Source organism: Aedes aegypti, chromosome 1, assembly GCF_002204515.2.
Source record: "Aedes aegypti strain LVP_AGWG chromosome 1, AaegL5.0 Primary Assembly, whole genome shotgun sequence".
Lineage (NCBI taxonomy): Eukaryota > Metazoa > Arthropoda > Insecta > Diptera > Culicidae > Aedes > Aedes aegypti.
Window position 1 is genome coordinate 15,959,347 of NC_035107.1, and position 20,713 is coordinate 15,980,059.

Here is a 20,713-nt window from a genome sequence, read left to right on the forward strand (position 1 = left end):
TTTTGCTATAACCTTAAGGGAATTAATAACATTTTGAGCAGCTTACTTTTGAACTACTCTTAAACATTCTCAATGATTTCAAAATTGCATTTCGAAATTTTTTTTGAGAGTGATTCTGAAGGAATCCTAGGTACTATTCTTGTAAAATCCTGGGCAATCTTACCAAGATTTTCGTAAAAGCTTGATCACGTCGGGTACTGACAGAATTAGGAGTATGAATTCTATAAAATCCTGGGCATTATTCACACAGAGTCCAAAATTGTTGGAATCGATTCTTCAAAATGTTCTGCTCTAGATTATTATATAGTTTTGAAAGAACCTCTTACAATATCCAGCAGAATGGTTAGCATCAATTAAGCTTTGATTACACAGTGCGTGCAATGCACGAACATTTGTGCAAGTTGCACGAATGTTTGCGCGAAGTGTGTAGGGGAAGTGGTGGTAAAATGAACAGGGGTGGTAAAATGAACACCGTGCCTTTTATCGAGAAAAAACAAATTTCGATGAATTTTTATCACGCACGGACGATTTAGAGCATAAATCTGAGTGTTCGATTTGATACATAGGTCAATTGAAGTGAAAATATCAACGAAAACTAAGATTTCCGAAAACCACGTTTGAAAATTTGAACTGACGTAACTTTTAGCTCGGAAGACTTGAGGTTTTTCAGTGAGGTGAATATCGTTATGATATGATGTCAAATCTGATACCTTAAGAATTCTTTTTGAATGGGTTACAGTCATTAATAGATGTATTTTCGGTGGGTCAATAAAAAATTTCAGAAATATTTGTTTTGCTTACGTTTTTTGCATGGTGTTCGTTTTACCACCAACCGCTGTTCATTTTACCCACATAGTGCAGGTAAAATGAACATTTGCAACGCTTTTTGATAGCGATGAAAATATGTGAAAATTTAGCTATTTTAGTCTGAATCCATGTTGCTGCTATAGATAACATCCCTATTTTTGATGTTGTGCGATAGAACTATAGAAATTTCTCGTTTTTCTATCAGAAACAAGATGATTTCCTTAAGGTGTTCATTTTACCACCCCTTCCCCTAATATGTGCACGTACTACTAGCGAACATTTTGTAGGAATATATTCGTGCATTCAAACATGTTGGTTCGTCGAACTTGCGTTGCATAGAAACGGTAGAAAGTTGTGTAGTAGGAAAGGAAATCAAAATATTCATTCGTCCTGGTCAGATTGAGAATGAAAACATTGGTGTTGGTAGAAAATTTCCCCAAGGCTCTTCCAGAGATTTGTCCAATTTTTTTTTTTTTTTGGAATTCATGGATTTTACCACAAAATTATTCTAGATAATCTCTACAGTGATCCATACAACAATTTTGACAGAGTTTCCATCACGCAGAAGTTTTGATCGCAACCAGATTTTTAAGTACCGGATCAGACAGGGCTCCAGGAGCACCTTCAGCAGTTCCTCCAGAAATTCTGCCTGGAGTTCTTCCAGAAATTCTGCCTGGAGTTCCTGCAGGGATACTTTCAGGGTTTTCTCCAAGGAGTTTTCCAGGGATTCCTCAAGAAAAATCTCTACAGTGATTCCTCTAGAAATTTCGCAACGAGTTCCTCAAGAGTAGTAACATGAATTAAATTTTTAATAATATTCTTCAAGGATTATCTCCAAGAATTCCTCCATGATTTTTTTCAAGGATTGATCCAGGGATTTTTCCAGGTATTTTTCAAGTGATTCCTCATGATGTTCCTTCAGATATTTTTCCAGAAATTCTTCCAGAGACTTCTCCAAGCATTCTTCCAGAATGCTTCTACTGGAATTCTTGCAGAGATATCTTCAGGGATTCCTCCAGGGGTTACACTAGGACAATTTCTTTTAGGATAACTCCAGATATTTCTCCAGAAATTCCTCAGAGGATGCATTCAGTGTATTCTACATGTAGTCCTCTCAAAATTCTTCCAGGAATTTTTCTGGAGATTTTTTCGTGGATTCTCAACGGATTGCTTCAATGATTCTATCTGGAATTCCTGTGGGGATTCCACAAGAAATTTCTCCTAGGATTCTACAAGTAATTACTTCACAAATTTCTAAAGTGATCCTCAAGAATTTTTTCCAGAAATTCTCCAAGAGATAGTTTTAGCAAAATCGCTAAAGAAAAGATTTTTAGGATTTTTATAATCACACAACTTCTTTAACAAATCTTCCAGGGATTTAACTTAAAGTTAATTTTAGACAATTGATTAAGGCCTCAAAAAATACCTTCGGGGATCTTTCCATGAACTTCTCCAGAAATTTTTCCAAAAATGAATTCCATCATGAATTCCTCCAGAAATTTCATCAGAAATAATCCCAAGAATCCTTTTAAGGATTCTTTCAAGAATGTTCACAGAAGCTCCTTCCATGAAGATTTTTTTAGAAATCCGTAAATAAATTCCTAGAGAAATACTTGGAAGGCTTCCAAGAGCAATTTTACAGAAACAATATTAAGAATTCCCTGTAGAATTTACGGAGGAATCCCTAAAGGAACTTCTGGGAGAAATCCTGGAGGAATCTCTGGTTAAATCTCTGACGAAATCCCTGAAGAAATACTTGTTGGAGTTTTTGTAGGAATACCCGGGAAAATCTCTGGAGGAATTCCTGGGATAATCTCTGGAGGGATTTCTGAAAAAAATCCCTAGGACAACTCTTGGAGGAACAATAAAATGGGTTTTCTGGAGTAATCTCTGGGGAAAATCCTGAACCAAAAGCTGGAAAAATCTCAGAAGGGTCTGGGTAAATTGCTGAAGGAATCCTTGTACACATCTTTGGAGAAATCCCTTGAGAAAATTCCTGGAGTATCCTTGGAAAAAAAAATCTGGAAGAAGAGCTGTAGAGATTTCGCTGAAGAAATCTATGTCTATATTTTTCTGTAAAAATACCTGGAACAATCCTTGGACAAATTGCTAAATTTATGGAGAATTACCTGGAAAAGTCTGGAGAAATCACCAGTGAAGTCTCTGGTAGAACTCTGTGGAGAAATCCCTGGAGTAATGAATTAGAGCTTTATCGGAACTGGTATAGGCAATACGGTTGTGATTGAAGTTCATCTCAAGGGAATACCTAGAGATATGTTTTGGATAAATTTCTTGCAAAATTATTTGAAGAATCTCCGGAGAAATAGACACATTAGAGATTTGGAGAAAATTATGAATAATAAAACGACCTCCTGGGTGGCAATACAACGTTAGCCTGGTCAACTAGTTGAAAATGAAATCCCGTGAAGTTTTGTTTTGTTAAAGTCCTCAATAAATGTCTGGAGAGCCATTGGAATGGATCTGAAACTGTTCCTGTAAAAATCCCTGCAGGAATTATTCCTTCCTAAAGCATTAAGAAAAAAATACACATTTATATTAAGCTTTATATGAAAGATAGGGATTCCTATATTAGAACTCTGGACAGTTTTTTTAGGTATGGCCATTCTGAGCACAATGGCACAAGGACAGCTGGAACTGGAAAGTAGTTTATACGTATGTGTGGTACGACGGTTCGGTTCCAGTACGGTATGGTGTGAACATTTTCGACAGCACAAAATCAATGATTTTTCATCCAGATCTTAAAAGACCGTTGCCAAAAGTCAAACATAAAATTCTCCTTCTTGTTTCTAGCGTTATGTCCCAACCGGGAAAGAGCCTACTTCTCAGCTTATTGTCCTTGTGAGAACTTCTACAGTTATGTACTGACTCTTCCAGAGATGTCACTAGGAATTCATTTGGAGATTCCTCCAGAGATTTTACCAGAAATCTCTCCCTTAATCTCTATAGGGATTTCTCGAGTGATTCTACCAGGGCTTTTGCAAGAGATTTCACCATGAGACATTTTAGAATATTTCTGATAGGGCTCCAGGTTTACCTTCAACAGTTCCTGCAGGTATGTCTCCAATAATTCCTTTATTGATCCCTCCAGTAAAATCTTTACTGGTATTCTTCCAGGAATTTCTTCAAGGATTCCTCCAGGATTTTCAGGAGTACTCCGTAATTTTTATCCTTGTATTCTTTCAGAGATTTCTCTAAAAATCTTTCAGAGACTTCTCCAAGGATTCCTCTTGGAAAATCTCTACAGAGATATCTTCAAGGCATTTTCCAGGAATTGTTCCAGGAATTACACTAGAATAATCTCTTGCAGAATAACTCAAGATATTACTTACTCCATGACCTACTCCAAGGATCTCTCCGGATAATCCTACAAGGATTCCCCTGGAATTTCTCGAGAGATTCGTTCTGGCTTCCAAACAAATATCCAGGGATTCCTCTAAGAGTTCCTCTTGGAGTTCTTCCAGATATTCTCCCATGAGTTCCTGCAGGAATTTCATACAAAAAATATCCTAACAATTGCTTCAGGAATAAGATTAAGAAAACGCATACTAAAATTTCTTCAGTAAATTTCTACATCAATTCCTTTTGGAAAATCTCTTCATGGATTCGAAGTATTCACCTGATATTTCTCCAAAAAAAAAAATCAATGGATTCCTCTAAGGATAATTCCAGGGTGTTCTTCAGAAAAATCTGTACATGGTGTTTTCCCGGGATTTAAATAGGGATTCCATCAGCAAAATTTCAACAGTGATGCTATCTAGGATACCTCCAAGGATTCTCGAGGGATTCCTTCAAAGATATATCCAAATGTCTTTCATTAATTAACTTAGAAAATCCTTTTTATAGGCGTTTCTCCAGAGATTCTTCCAAATGGATCTAGCAAAATCTCTCAAGGGGATCTCTTTAGAGATTTCAGAGATTTTCTACAGTTTTTTTTTCATGAATTCCTCCTAGGCTTCATGAAATCTTTAATGGTATACTCTATAAATTGATCCAGGGATGATCTGGTAGAGAATCAACTGTATATTGTAATGAAATATACTTTTCGTCTACGCAGACTTTATTATAAAAGAAAAAAAAACGTTGGAAAAATAAAGTATGTGTGTTTATATTCCAAGGATTTCTTCAAGAATTTCTCCATAGATTTCCTTGGGAATCACTCCATAGGCATTTGCAAGAGTTCCTCCAGGATTCTTAAATTTCACCGATGATTCCTCTAGACTTTACTCTAGATTTTTTCAAGTGATTCTTTCAGGGATTGCTCCAGGAATCCCTCCAGGAACTTATCCAGGGATTCCTCAAAAACTTTCTTCAGAAAAGGAGTTCCAGAAAGAATCTCTTAAAAAAATCGGAGTTGAAACCTGGAGGACTTATTCTATTTTGATGAAATTCTTGAAGGAATTCATAGGTGAATCTCTGTAGGAATTTAAAGAGGAAGTTTCAGAGGAATCCCCTGAGGATTTTTTGGAGATCCAGGTTGAATCTCTGGAGAAATTTCAAAGGAATTTCTGATTACCTGAAAAAAAATCATAAGAATAATTTATGTAGTAAGTTTCTTTGGAGAATTCCTGAAGGAATCTCTTGACGAATCACTATTGGAATTTATGAAATTCTTTCTTGAAGAATCCTCAGATGAATTTTCGGTGGAAACTCCGGAAGAATTCTTGGAGCGATCTATGAAGAAAATGTAGGAAATAATTCCTAGAAAAATGTCGAGAGGACTACTTGAGGAATTTCTTTTGAAAAACTGTCGAAGTGAAACCTTGAGAAAGCCTTGAGAACATCTCAGCAAAAATCCCCATAGCGATGTTCCTGGAGGAATTCTTATTTGTTTTTGGAATAATTATTAGAGGAGTATAAGCAGAAATCGCTTGAGGAATCTTCGGAATAATCTCTGAAGGAGTAACAATTGGAATGGTTTCCTAAATAATCCTTTGGTTTGCTGAAGGCATTTCGACAGAAACTTCTGGCAAAATCGTTATAAGATTCCTTGTAGAAATACATATTCTTACAAAAATTCCTAGAATAATCCTTGGAGGAATCCCGAAAGGAACTCCTGACAAAATTCCTGAACGAGTAGCTGGAGGTATTTCTGGAGCCCTATCGAGACCGGTCTAGAAAATCTGGTACCGAACAAAAGTTCTTGCTGGAGGTATCTAATGGGTTTCGGAAGGAATCGATGAAACATTCAATAAACGATATCCGGGGGGAATTCAAAAAATAATGCAGTTCTTGAGTTTCCGACGAAATTTTCAAACGATTTCCTCGGTATTTTTACTGGGTCATTCCTTTAGACAATTCTTAACAATCTTGCACTGATGTTTGCAAGGGTTTTTTGAAGAAATTCATTGGGGAATTGCAAAATTATATCTGGAAGTAAAGAATGATTAGTTGAGGGAAATCGTTTGTTAATAATATACTTTGATAACAACAACAGCACCAGTGAAATTTTGACGAACGATGAATAAACACACATTGGTTGCTACGACCAACAGTCATGGAACCAAAGACGTGTTTGTTCGAACTGTGTAATACAAGATTGATTGAAGGGAGGTTCAGTGATCTAAGTAGTCAGTGGGTGCGAAGTGAGGTCAGCTACAGGGGAGGTGATAGTGACAGCTGGCGAGCTGGCTAGCTGGCGAGTATGTTTCCATGTATCGTTTCTATGGGAATGTTAGGGATTGTTTACCACAGAAAACAAATACTACCGGTAAGTGAAAATTTTCTCCCGCATTTCTGAGTAACGTTTACTTTCTTCGTGTATTTTAGAGGATGTAAAATGCAAGTGTTTTATTGATCCAAGTGACGAAAAGCTACCAGGATGCTACATTTCTTCTATGACTAGTGAAATTGAAAGCCGAACGAAACGAGATGGCGTGTGGCTGTGAAAAATGTTTGGAGGTACGTCTTGAGTTAGCACCTTCAAACCAAAACAAACTCGCCAGCTGTCACCTGGTATTTCAAAATGGCGAATTCAACATTCTGACACATTGAAGTACCTCCCTTCTAGATACCTTGGTGTAATACATGGGCGAACAATTTGTACTTACAGAAGCTCGAACAGTTCGCGCGAATATTGAGCGAATATTTTTGAACGAACGTTCGTGCATTGCGCGCGTAGTGTAATCAAGGCTTTACACTGCAGAACACGGTTTTGTCTCAAGCACAAAATACCACTATTAACTTAATTAAGGATTGCTGAATCTATTGTCATTTTCCGAAATATCATAGCACGTCTAGTTTTTGAGATATTGGCTGTTGAAAATGTTAAATTTGACTATTTCAGCCAACTTGCATGCAAGTTTGTCAGCTTGTATGGAAATTAATTTGCCTAATTTGCCCCAAAACTGAACATTAATGTGTATAACAATACTTATAAACAAAGTTAATAATATTTCCGATGTTCAAAAGTTATTTTTTGTTAGTTTAGAAAAGTATTGTTCTTTGCCATATAAGAGAAACAGAGAATTTTGTATGAAGTTGCAAGCATGGTGAAAAAATCGATTTTATCTAAATTTTATCGTGCAATTTCGATCAAATTATATCTGAAATGAAAGTTAAAGTCCTATTTTGCAGCTTTGGAGACCTGCTAAAAATTGTAAAGTGCTGGAACATTTCTAAGAATGGCATCAGATTCAGCAACCCCAAATTTACTAGAGACACATAATTTCATCCTTGAGACACGCAAAAATGTCATTTTTGTTACGCTGTGTTATCTGTTTCTCAATTTCTTCAAATTAAGTTTTCATCATTCACTGATTTTGTCAGATTTTATGAACTTCATTTATTTACTTTAGTCAGACTTCATGCGAATATTTGACCTTTTTTTTAATGTGGCCCGCGACACAAAATTGTTTCTCTGATTTGGCCCGCGGTTTAAAAAGGTTGGGCAGGCCTGCTCTAAACGAATTATTGAAAAACTCTAATGATTTGTTGTGTACTTTCTATGAAGAACTCCTGTAGGAATCTTTGGAAGATTTCCTATAGTAACAACTGGAGAAAACAGTGAAAGAACAAGTCAAACATATTTGGAGAGAATCCTGAGAGAAATCTGTTGGAAAACTTTCCTTGTGAAAATTACAGGAGGTAGGAATTCCTCTAAGCATCCTTCGAAGAATTTCTGGAAGACTTGATGGTGGGTTCACTACATGGATTTCTGGAGGAGTTCCTCATAATATTCCAGAAGAAATATCAGTACAAATGAACAATTCTTGAAGCTTTTACTCTATGAATCTGTGAGGAAATTCCTGAAAAACATGTAAGTAGTCGTGTATAATAGCCCCTGAAGGTTTCTTTGAATCAAATAGAAATTGCTACATCAGTAGTAATCTGGATGTTAATATTTCTTTGCAAACAAAACATGATATTAACTAAGCTCTCCAAAACTTTAACTAATTTTATTGTTGAAGAAAGGGACATTGCAATACCAAAATGTGAAGTAAAATTTGAATCCGTGATTAAAGACGACGATCTTAAACTCTTGATCCGTCTCAAAAACGTGAGGAGAAGGCAATTTCAACGCACTCGCGATCCTGCTATGAAAATTATATGGCAGGATTTGCTAAAAGAAAAGAAAAAACTTTTACTCAATTAAGAAACAAAAACTTTTAAAATAACATTTCTCAATTGGACCCAGACACTAAGCCCTTTTGGATATTATGTGATTTTTGGCTGGGAGACTGATTTGGATGAAGTGAAAAATTCAAAAATATGAAAGCCCCTGGCGACGATGGATTTTTTTACAACCTTATCAAGAAACTTCCAGAAAGTAGCTTATCATTCTTAGTTGATATAATTAACAAATGTTTTCAGTTGGCATATTTTCCTGACAATGGAAAAATGCTGGTGAAGTCCTTGAAAGTATTCCAAAAGATATCCCTTAAGAAATCATTCGAAAAAAGAATTCTGAAACTTTTCCTCTAAGAATCTGAGAAGGGATTCTGCAAGAACCTGTGGAATGTTCAGAAGCAGATACTTAGGAAGCTGGGCGAAATGTCCAAGGAAATTGATATTCTAAACTCACACATCGAGAAACTTTGAAAAGTACAATTCCAATCACCTTAAAAAACTCGTATTTCTACTTACCAGCAGCTCACACTGCAACTGCTCCCCGTTGCTGAGCCGAACCGTGCTCATCTCCGCCCCGTCCCTTATCAAGCCACACCCCTCCATCCTCGCACCGTACCGGATGTCCACATTCTTCACGCCCTCCAGCTGCCGATAGACGCTCGCCAGCAGCACATCGTTCTCCACAATCCACGAAATGTTATCCGCCAAATCGTCGTAATTGAACGTGATCAGCGCATCGGAACACGCGTCCCAAACCTGCATCTTCAGAACCGGCTTGACCCGGGTGGCCTCGATCTGTTCCCACGCCCCGATGGCCTTCATGAGACGGTGCGTTCCCTTGCTGATGGCCGACACCCGATTGCTGTAGGTCTCGGTCGAAGGCTGCTTGAAACCGGTGGCCGCCTCCAGCAGCAGGATTCGGCGATCCGCCAGGCGGGGATTTTTACCTACAAATGCATCACTAATTTAGAATCCACACTAAAACCATTCTTTCTACGAAACTCACCCAATGAACAGGCCAGCGTTGTTCCGACCATTCCTCCGCCGGCGATGATTATGTCGTAGAATTCGGCCGGCTTTTCGCTACTGCTGGAAGTGGCGTGTGGAGTTGCGCCACTGGCCAGACGCCACTGAAGAACGGTACACCGAACTCGAGGGAGCAAGCTTCGCGATACACCACTGAGAATTGAGGACATTTTTGATCGTTTTACACTGCACTGTTTAAATAATCTTAAAGTGAGATAGTTCGATCCGAATTTCGTAATTTTGTTTCTGGCGCTGCCGCAGGAACACAGCTGTGTTGATAAATAAACATTGAGCAAACAAAAAACATAAACTATCAGCTGAGAGGTGCTACACGGCTAATGTCGTTTTTCTTTATTTGCACCGCCTGCACCGTTTTCCCACCGGTGTAGCAAAACTTGCACCCAAACCGTTCTTTTATTCCGCAGGTAGTACACCGTTTCTGCACTCGATCGTAAACGGTGCAGTAAATTCTACACCCTGATCGAGTTGGGTGTAGCAGGTACTGCACTCTTTTTACCAATACATGCATGATGCTTAGCTGTCAGTGATATTTGTGTTTTGATCGCTTTGGTAGGTTTTGTTGTTTTCGCTGTCGAGCAAGTGATATCGTTTTCAGTTTTCGGTCATTATTGAGTGCGTGGATAAAATGGATTTGATCAGGAATTTGATTGAATCATCTGATTCAGAAGGAGACGAGGAAATGTTCCTTGCATTTTTTCAAATAAACGGTACCACAAGAAATGAAAAATCGCGCGCTGAAAATTTTATGAGTACGATTGATCGATACAATGATGAAGAGGTATGTTTTATTGGTATGCTTTTTAGCTTACATAACAAAAGCTTTGTTTTTTTAGTTTCGCAACAATTTCCGATTAACGAGGAGTACAGCAGAACTTCTTATTTGTAAATTTGAAAATTCTGTATTTTACAAAGAAGCAGAAGGACGGGGCAGAAGTAGTCTATGTGCAAAAAAACAAATGCTTTCTTTTTTATGGTGAGTTTAATTAATTTATGTTTAATTATCAAACATAAAACTAATAACACATTGTTGTTTAGGTTCTGTGCAAATAAAAACTCCTATAGAGAGATTTGTAATTTGTTCGACATGTCGGAGTCAACATTTTTTCGACACACGGAATCTATCCTAGATTTCTTCCATGATATATCTAGGGAATACATAAAAATGCCCATGACTGATGCAGAAAAAGCGAACGTCGCGAACGAATTCGAAAAGGTATACGGATTTTTTATACAATAATGTTGTTGTTATTTATAAACAGTTATTAATTTTATTTTGGATAATGCATGAATGATGCCATTAAACCATCTTATTAACTCTTACAGCTCGCCGGATTTAAAAACGTTATCGGTTGCATCGATGGAAGTTATATTAATGTTCGAAAACCAGCAAACAAAATTCGCTCCACATATATCAATAGGCATGAATTGGTATCTCTAACACTGCAGGGTATATGTGATGCCGATAAAAGGTTCCTTGACGTCTTTTTGGGCCCACCTAGCAAAATTCATGATTCGAGAATTTTTAGCATGTCCCCGATAAGCCAAAAATTGCCAACGATATGCCAACAAAGTTATCATATCCTAGGAGACGCAGCTTATCCTATTCGTGAGCATCTATTAACTCCTTTTAGGGATTATGGTAACCTGTCAAATAGGCAAAAAAAGTATAACAAACGTCATTGTCAAACACGAGTTAAAATAGAAAATTGTTTTCAATTATTGAAACAACGTTTTAGACAACTTATGCGTCTAGATTTTTTTACTGTTAAAAAAATGTGTAAATTTATAATGGCATGTTGTGTTCTACATAACATATGCATCGATCAAAACGACTTATTTTTAACAACCAACGAAGAAAACAATGAAGACGTAGATAATTCTCAAGACAATGTAAGAATAAATAATTATCAAGAATGTAATACAAGAGACAATATTTTAAAAAGGCTAGGAGAGATGAAAAGAAACACTATTGTAAACACTTTTACATAAATGACGAAAATAAAAAGCTAAATAGTTGAATAAGAGAAAATTGATTGTGTATTTTAAAATCTAGGCATCAAAGCATATTTGTCAGTTAAACATTAACATTATTCATTTATCTGCTATACGTTGCAACAGTTGAGTTATTGTATCCAACTTTTCCATGCGCTCCCTATGCCTCTCCTGTTTCTCCTCTTGGGCTTTAGCGAAAGCCTCCAGCATTTTTTCCTGCAATAGGTGACTTCTGCTTCCTCCTTTATTTTTCGTTGGCTTAGGCGAGGGTGATTGTGATGGAGTCACAGATCCTGACGATGGCGTACTTTTTGAATCGTTTGATTTCGAAGACGTAATTTTAGTTTTCATCGAAGTGGTATCCATTTGCAATTCAGGTTCAATAGAGTCATCGATAGCCACGATTTCTTCGAATTCCGCATCGAACGGAGTGCTCGCAAAAGTGCTTCCTGAGGTCCGATTATTAGCTTTTGCAATTTGGCGTCTTCTCGAAACAGTTTTATAGCGATTCTCAACTTGTTTTGAACTGAACGACACACCACACTGCTCGAAAAGCTGGTCACGAATAAACTCCCACATCTTTTTCTTATTTTTGAAATCCTTTAGAGGACCAACATTATCTAAATTCTCCTTGTAAAGAGTTAGCATCATCTTCGTTTGCCCGTCTGACCACTCATGAGCTGTAGCCGATGGGGTGCTTTCAGGAGTGGTTTCTTGGAAATCTGTTGAACCGGGTGTGCTTGGAGTTTTTGCAGCTATTTCAAGCGGGAAACCATAAAACTCCGCTACCAGACAATATCTAACTTTCACTGTTTCGTCCACTAAAATAAACATAAATGTGTAACTTTAATACGAAAAATATTTCAATATACGCACCATATTTGTTTCTCAAAAAAATATATTCCTCTTCGTACAGAAGACAATTATTTTCATCAACCATTGGAGCATAGTCCTCGAGAGATATGTCTTTTGCCATTGCACAAACCTACTACAAAAACTATTCGAAACACAAATGAGTCTAAAATTTCCAAACATCAAAAGCAGACCAACTACAAAAGCAACGGTCGTTTTGTTTATTCTTGATGAATGACATTTGTTTTGGTTGTCGCCTTCACTAACACCATCATACGCTGTCAAAATATTGCACCGAAACCGTTCTATTTTCCGGTGTCAATTGTTACACTCGCGCGGTGCACCGTCGGGAATAATCGAAAACGACATAAGATAAGATCGGACACCTGGCTTCTTTTAGTTGTTATTCTTTTCATCCATGAGCCCAGTTGTGAATTTTCCACCCTTGCGTGTTACGTAAAAACAGTGTTGCCATTTGTATGGAAGACGGTACACTATTTCACAAAAATATATTCCTAATTGTTATTTATTTTTTAATTGTATTGATTAGGTGAATTATAGTGTATTCTTCTTCTTGGCATTACGTCTTCACTGGGACAGAGCCTGCTTCTCAGCTTAGTGTTCAATGAGCACTTCCACAGTTATTAACTGAGAGCCTTTATTGCCAAAGTGGCCATTTTCGCATACGTATATCGTGTGGCAGGTGCGATAATACTTTATGCCCAGGGACTTGACTTCCCTGAGCAAAGAGTATCATCTTATCTGCCACACTATATACGAATGCGAAAATGGCAACTTTGGCATAGATAGCTCATAACTACCCAACTAACATTCACTCATTTAACAAACACCATTATGGCAGTTTTATCCAGCATCATGTTTTATAGCATTTTAATAATTTCCATGGCCAACCTTTGTTAAAGCATTGTTCACACAAATTTGGAGAAACTTTAAAGCATGTCGTTGAATACCAACTTTATTTTTCAGCTTTTAAAACGTTTTACAAGCATTTAGTTCAGCTTTTATACGGCTGGTCTAAAAATAATTGAAGACTAATAAAAACAAAAAAAATATTTTTCTATGCACTTTATAAATGTAGTGTAACTATTATTATGATAGTATTACATTCTTATTTAAAAATCGCCTGTAACCTGGATTCGAACTCGAGACCTTCCAATCGTCAGCGGTATGCCTTGCCATCTGCGCCATCCTAGATTTGATGATTGTACCGTCCAGTGCAAAATATAAACTTCTCATAGCTGAATATTGACCATGTTCGAGCTTCTATTCGACAACGTCTAATCAACACATGGTACGCTAATCTACAACTGAACAAGCATATTATTCAGCTGCTGTTTAGTGCTGATCCAAGCTGAGTTCAGTCGGCTATTTTTAGCGCACAGTGAGAAAATTTATATCGATGTTGGTCAAAATAATGTTTATTTACACAAAGTAAAAACAGTCTGAAATAATTATTCTTATTTCATAATAAGTTTTAGTTTGTTCAAAACTGATTAATTAACTTAAATAATTTTATAAATTATAGTTTGATTATTTTTTTATTTGTATTGTTCATAAACCTATTACATATGCATTGAAGTAACAGTTCTCTGTATGAATATATTTGAATCATTTGAAGGGTTAGTCCTCAGAACCCACCTGAATAGAAAAATATTCGAATATCTTGATGCGATTTTTATTTTCGGAAATGGCCAAGTAAATCATTTTTCTTAGAGCGCAGTATTTATTTAGTTGTGAAGAAATGTCATTTCAAATGTAGCTGGCTATAGAAATTTATTTAATCAATTCTGTCAAAGAAATTTCCATATTTCTTGTACGGAAAAACATCCCGAGCAGGCGAAAAAAGCTTAGCAATAGCTGATTATAATATGGATAGCAGAAAGTGATAATAACTTGATAGATAAATGATATAAAATATCTGGAAATGATATCTAAAATAAACTACTAGAACAAAATTGGCATGTCATATTTAGATTCTGCAAGATTTTACCAATAGCTGCGAGCTATTCATTAGATCTGCGTACATCAAATTTTTCATAGGTTTAGAAGTGCCAGGAACAAAATTTTGATATTGTCTTCAGATATTTTATCTCTTATGTCAATCAAGTCAATATCACGCTTTGTTTGTCAGTACTTTGCTCCTACTCGGAATACTTAGCTTAAATGTTTATTTTTGTTTTTCACAATAATTCTGCATTTCTGGAGACTGACCATGTTTATTTTCTAAACAGCTATTTCAAAAGTTTTAAGAAAGCATAATTTATTTAGCTTTGAAATGCATTCGGAACTCAACACGAATTTCGGATATTTTGTCCATTTAATGAAATTTAGCTATAGTGTGATCGCTTTTACAAGGCTCATTTGATGCTGAACAATGTGTTTGTCAATCGTCATTTTGGCCTCTATTGGATCAACTGTTCTTATAATATACTGAAGCTGAATTAAGATTTTATAAGATACTTATTCAGCTCTTATTCATGCTTATGTTAAACATGTGGGAATAGCTGAAGTGCGACGCAAGTAAAACGTTAGTTCGTCTTCTGAATATCCTTTTATACATATACATTTGTTTAGTGTAATAGTGGCTTTTTAATTGGGGGAAACATGTTTTGTTCAGCTCATTTGTAGAACAATCTTGACTAGTCGAATGAGAATCTTTGGAAACGTTTAATAAGTGGCGATTCAACTTTTGTTCATTCTAATGCATAACGTTGAACATTGATCTAAGTTTGTGTTAAAAAAGCACCTTCTCAGCTCTTTATAGAGCAATTTTTTTATTCAGCTGCCATTACCATTATTGAACAATAATTAAACATGCATGCTTGTTTGTGGCTCTGAATTGTTAGTTGGGTAATAATCGTGGAAGTGTTCACTGAACACTAAGCTGAGAAGTAGGCTCTGTCCTAGTGAGGACGTAATGCCAAAAAGAAGAAGAAAAAAAGGCATTTCAATCAAAGGCAAAAGTTCTGTCACTTCGCCTTGTGCCGTCTTCTCCTTGAAATGTTGCTATTAATTGTAGTTTTGCAACATACAGTTTCAAATTTTTTGTTCATTCCGATCTGATTTCGTTTCACTTTTTTGTTAGGTTTACATCAGTCGGCTACGAACTTTTATGCATAACCGCAAAAAAAACGACCAAATATAGTAGTCTGGCAACACGGGCAAAACCAAAACAGACGCATCCGATGGTAAGTTTTCACACGCAGCTACACACCCGCAGACATCAAATTCAACCAATCAGCGACTGGATCACAAACTGGATTCAATTTTATTCCCAGTTGTCCTATCTTTATCTTAGCTACACGGAAACGAATACTCAACGAACCACGCTAATCCGATACTACTCAGCAAAGTTGTAAAACTCAAAGGTGACAGGAGACTTGCACGGAGAAATCAGAATACCCTAAAAATAAGTTCTTTTTACTCAAATTTGGATAAACTGCATTTAGTTTTTACCCACGGTTGGGTTGTTTTGCTTCTCTCGCAACAGCAATGTTATCAAAAACAGAGAGAGACGCACCGACCCAGCATCGAAGTTCGATGAATAAGCCAAATTTGGGTTCTTTCGAGTTTACCTAACGTTAAGTTGTTTTAACCCATCACGGAGACTTCTAAAGCTAACACTGGGTAGATTTTTTTTTTGCTCTGAGTTGTTTGTTTTGCCGCAGTCAAATGGAAACAACCTAATCTGGGATGGAGGCACAGATACTACACACGAAATATAGAACAACGTTTGTTTGAACTGCAAGATAACTCCAGCTTGCCAACAAACAACAATCAAAGCAGGCTTGGGGAAAATCGCTAGTTTTCTTTTGTTGTGTACTTTCGATCTTTCCTGACAAACATGGAAAAAGAGCCGCATGCACCAATGAGAATATATACCGAGGTGAGGAAGAAGACATTTAGTTTTTTTCTCTTTACTAATACATAGCCATTGCTTCTTCTTCCACACCTTAGTATATATTCTCATTGCGCATGCACTAAATATTCATTTTCATTGGAAAAAGTAAAACAATGCGTTTTTCAATGCTTTATATTCAATCAGATTGAAAGGTGTTCACGTGACCGTCACGGTGGTTTGCGAATACCCTTTAATGGCTAAAAAAAATACCCATTATCGAATAGCAATCATTTCAGTCTTAAAATGGTGGAATTTCGCAATCATGACAAGGGTAAAAAATTACGCATTCTTTCAACTCGCATACAATGTAAAAAAGGGTAAAATTTTACTCATTAAAGCTAAGTATGCTGTTCCGCTCAAGAAAAGTAAAAATTTCTGCCCAAGAAATGGTCAAGAAATTTCGTACAGTGAGCTCCATTTGAATTGACATTTCTTTTCAACTGCGTACTGCGATCAAAGAAAAATGCTTTTCTTGAGCATTTCATGCAAGAAATTTCCCGTGTTGCTCGCATCGAGATAGGCGATTACTTTACTGTTGAAGTGCATACTTCGCTTAAAGGGTGAAAAAATAGTTGGCAGATATTGCCTCACACTTAATTTATTTCGCCGAGGCCGGCAAAACTTTTTGCCAAGAACCCAACAGCTGAGATCTCGGCGAAAATCTCGGTAAAAGTTCAAAATGCCGAACAGACTGCAAAACGGAACACTTACCCAGCTGTCAAAATTTGCTGAGCAGATCGGCAATGCTTTGCCGGAAATTTAGGTATATTTTTACCGAAATTCAGTAATGTTTATTGTTTTTTTTTTTTTTATTTCACTGAATCAGATAAAAATAGCAGAAGAAAACAAGATTTAAACATTTAAAATTAGGAAAATTTATTTGAGTTTTTTGCAAAATAAAACAATATTTAATTGATGTTGAGGCGACGCAGCTCACATCCAGTTTGGTTGTTCTCCCAACTAACATTCACTCATTTAACAAACACCATTATGGCTGTTTTATCCAGCATCATGTTTTATAACATTTTAATAATTTCCATGGCCAACCTTTGTTAAAGCATTGTTCACACAAATTTGGAGAAACTTTAAAGCACGTCGTTGAATACCAACTTTATTTTTCAGCTTTAAAAATGTTTTACAAGCATTTAGTTCAGCTTTTATACGGCTGGTCTAAAAATAATTAAAGACTAATAAAAACAAAAAAATATTTTTCTAGGCACTTTATAAATGTAGTGTGTACTATTATCACAGACAAACAGACGTCACACTCTCACCATTGTCCATCGACCACCTTTTTAACGGTCGATACAAAAATATAGTAGGTGGCCAATCCGCCACCAGCAGCGCTCGCGTCGTTTTTGTTCGCGTTTGACGTTTACACACTACCGCCATCTATTGGCCCGTCGGCCCAACACACTAATTTTAGCATTGGGCGTACATGTCCTCGTGACTATGATTTTGATCGAGATTTGTTCTAAGTGTTACGTCTGTTTGTCTGTGCTATTATTATGATAGTATAACAATCTTAATTAAAAATCGCCTGTATACTGGATTCGAACTCGAGACCTTCCAATCGTCAGCGGTATGCCTTGCCATCTGCGCCATCCTAGAATTGATGATTATACCACAGACAAACAGACTGCACTGAACACGCACAGATCTTTAACCACATCGATTAGGTTTTGATAGCGTTCTTCCAGCGCGTTGGCTTCTTCGGAATTTTCAGACACCCGGAACAAAAGATCCTGCAGCACTGCACGCAGGGTGACAATCAGCGCAGCCTGGTGGGGATCCATTTCAAAGTTCATCCAATTATCGATGCGAACCATGTTGTCGACCCATTCCACCTTCTTGCTACCGAACAGCTGGATATGGATCGGGAAAACCATGGGCATCTGCTTACAGGACACGGCTCTGGTACGAATCTTTTCCCCGAACACGAACATCGGATACGGTAAAGTCACCTGCAGGTTGCTGCAGTTGACCGAAGTCTTGTGGATCAGGGCGGCCTTCGATTCCGTGGTCAGCACCTTACGTTTCTCCTTGTGAACGCACACGTTCCGATACAGACCAACGCAAAGCAGCGATAGGGCCATATCTAGGCGAGGATCGTCATCGTTTTGATCGAAGCCCATCTCAACCATGGTCTCTTCGGGGAACCCAGCCTGCGATAGCAGTTCCAACAGTTGGCGCTTGGCTTCCGACATGACTCGGAACGTCTATAGCTGCAGTCCCTTCCATTCGCAGTATTGGATTTCCGCTTCCTCGCCCCACATCCGGTAAGCAGTCAACATGGCAACGTAGTCGGAATTCCTCTTTCCGCTTAGCGCCTTCTGGTGGGTCATCAAACGGCGTTGTCCAACGTCCAGTTGGACGTTCCCGACGGAATCCCTGAAGGAAATCCACGGAGGGATTCCTGGCGAAAATCCTAAAAGGAATTTTTTTGGGGGAAATCCTTAGAATTCCTGGTGCAAATCGACGGAGGAATTTGGAAGAAATTCACGAAGAAATTTCTAAGGAAAGTACATACCCGAAGGGATTCCTGGAGCAAATCCCTGGCGTGATTCTTGCACCAAATCCTGGAAGAAAACCCCAGAGGAGATTGTTTTTCGGTGTTCCTTTTCTAATCACTTTTTTTTCACTTCGTAGCCTTCAGACTATTCGCGACGACGAAGAAAAAAGATATTCCACAATGCACACGCACCAACGGAAAACCTCGTAAGGAGCTGTCATCGTGTGCGTGAAAAAAAAAGCAAAAATATCTCTCTCCTTGTTTTTATGTGTCAAATCAGATTTGGAACAGCTCAAATCTTGTTCCAAATCCGACCAAAAATGGACCAGGCAGTTAGCCTGTTCCAAAAAAATAGACCAGAAAACTGGTATAAAATAGAATTGGAACATAATTTGCAACACCGGTGCAAGCTCCAATTTTGACATGGTCCAAAAATTTGGAACCAACCGGTGATTTGGACCACCGGTGAAGTTGCCCTAACACTTAGAACAAATGTCGATCAAAATCATAGTCACGAGGACATGTACGCCCAATGTTAAAATTGGTGTGTTTGGCCGATAGGCCAACAGATGGCGGTAGTGTGCAAACGTCAAACACGAACAAAAACGATGCGAGCGCTGCGGGTGGTGGATCGGCCACCTACCATATATTTGAACCGACCGTTAAAAAGGTTGTCGATGGCCAATGATGAGAGTGTGACGTCTGTTTGTCTGTGATTATACCGTCCAGTGCAAAATATAAACTTCTCATAGCTGAATACTGACCATGTTCGAGCTTCTATTCGACAACGTCTAATCAACACATGGTACGCTAATCTACAACTGAACAAGCATATTATTCAGCTGCTGTTTAGTGCTGATCCAAGCTGAGTTCAGTCGGCTATTTTTAGCGCACCGTGAGAAAATTTATGTCGATATTGGTCAAAATAATGTTTATTTACACAAAGTAAAAACAGTCTGAAATGATTAATCTTATTTCATAATAAGTTTTAGTTTATTCAAAACTGATTAATTAACTTAAATAATTTTATAAATTATAGTTTGATTATTTTTTTATTTGTATTTTTCATAAACCTATTACATATGCATTGAAGTAAAAGTTCTCTGTAAGAATATATTTGAATCATTTGAAGGGTTTGTCCTCAGAACCCTCCTGAATAGAAAAATATTCGAATATCTTGATGCGATTTTTATTTTCGGAAATGGCCAAGTAAATCATTTTTCTTAGAGCGCAGTATTTATTCAGTTGTGAAGAAATGTCATTTCAAATGTAGCTGGCTATAGAAATTTATTTAATCAATAGACCATTTCCGTGAAAATTTTGTAATTGCTCATGAACTTTCTTTTAATTTACTGAACAAACTTTCCCAAGGAACCCATATGTTTTCAAGCCTCTAACTATTGAAAAACAACGAAAAACTGGCGGCACACTAGTTCACCCCACGGTTCCCTACAATTTATATCTCTCCAAAGGTTTTGGGAACCCCTTTTTCTCCTATAAATTTATCTCCACGTTGTGGTGAATATTGATCAGCTGTTCCTCCGCCGTCTCCACTTTGTTGCCTGGTGACGGAGAATTTGCTATCTCTGTTGCTCTCTCATCATATTCAATTGACGGTCCTGCTCTTTGACATTTCGTGCAGGAATTGTTTTCATTTTGACGTAGAAGTACGTCTTTCTTCTCTATACAGGAGTGAAATTGGAATTTCAAAACCAAGAGCGTTACGCTGGCATGAAATATTTTAAACGTTTATAACTTCTCGCTGGCTTAACGAAATTTCTTGATTAGCACCTCAATCGAAAGATAAGACATCAAAGGGTCATGTCGTTTACTTACTGAATCCCAAATACCTGTCCAAATAGTTTAATAACTGTTTTAAAATAGAACGTTGATTTCAAGCAAATCTATAAATAGGGGTGGCTAGAGAAAATTTGACGTCATTTGCTTTTCACTCTCCGATTGGCTCGCATCACAGCAGGCGACAGATCGGCTTG

At 37.3% G+C, this 20,713-nt stretch overlaps 3 protein-coding genes across 3 annotated transcripts in view; 1 reads left to right on the forward strand and 2 right to left on the reverse strand.

Annotated features, from left to right (window-relative positions):
• LOC5564252 (ubiquinone biosynthesis monooxygenase COQ6, mitochondrial) overlaps nucleotides 1-9,919 on the reverse strand; it is a 92,756-nt gene extending 82,837 nt beyond the window's left edge. The window contains exons 1-3 of the mRNA XM_021839017.1: nucleotides 9,828-9,919; nucleotides 9,401-9,689; nucleotides 8,911-9,341 (exon numbers count right to left, since the gene is read on the reverse strand). Coding sequence (XP_021694709.1) covers nucleotides 8,911-9,341; nucleotides 9,401-9,590 — 621 coding nt within the window. The 5' untranslated portion in view covers nucleotides 9,591-9,689; nucleotides 9,828-9,919. The remainder of the gene's footprint in view (nucleotides 1-8,910; nucleotides 9,342-9,400; nucleotides 9,690-9,827) is intronic.
• On the forward strand, nucleotides 9,631-12,330 carry LOC110674755 (putative nuclease HARBI1). Its single transcript, XM_021839018.1, has 5 exons — nucleotides 9,631-9,845; nucleotides 9,995-10,219; nucleotides 10,275-10,414; nucleotides 10,477-10,654; nucleotides 10,765-12,330. Exons 2-5 carry the CDS (start codon nucleotides 10,067-10,069, stop codon nucleotides 11,428-11,430), a joined length of 1,137 nt encoding a protein of 378 aa, XP_021694710.1. The 5' UTR covers nucleotides 9,631-9,845; nucleotides 9,995-10,066; the 3' UTR covers nucleotides 11,431-12,330.
• A 5,496-nt stretch (nucleotides 12,331-17,826) lies between these two features.
• On the reverse strand, nucleotides 17,827-18,774 carry LOC110681184 (dosage compensation regulator-like). The gene is made up of 2 exons (XM_021856963.1): nucleotides 18,738-18,774; nucleotides 17,827-18,635 (listed from the first exon to the last, which is right to left on the reverse strand). The coding sequence occupies exon 2, from the start codon at nucleotides 18,412-18,414 to the stop codon at nucleotides 17,827-17,829; it is 588 nt and encodes a 195-aa protein (XP_021712655.1). The 5' UTR covers nucleotides 18,415-18,635; nucleotides 18,738-18,774.
• Nucleotides 18,775-20,713: the final 1,939 nt, after the last annotated feature.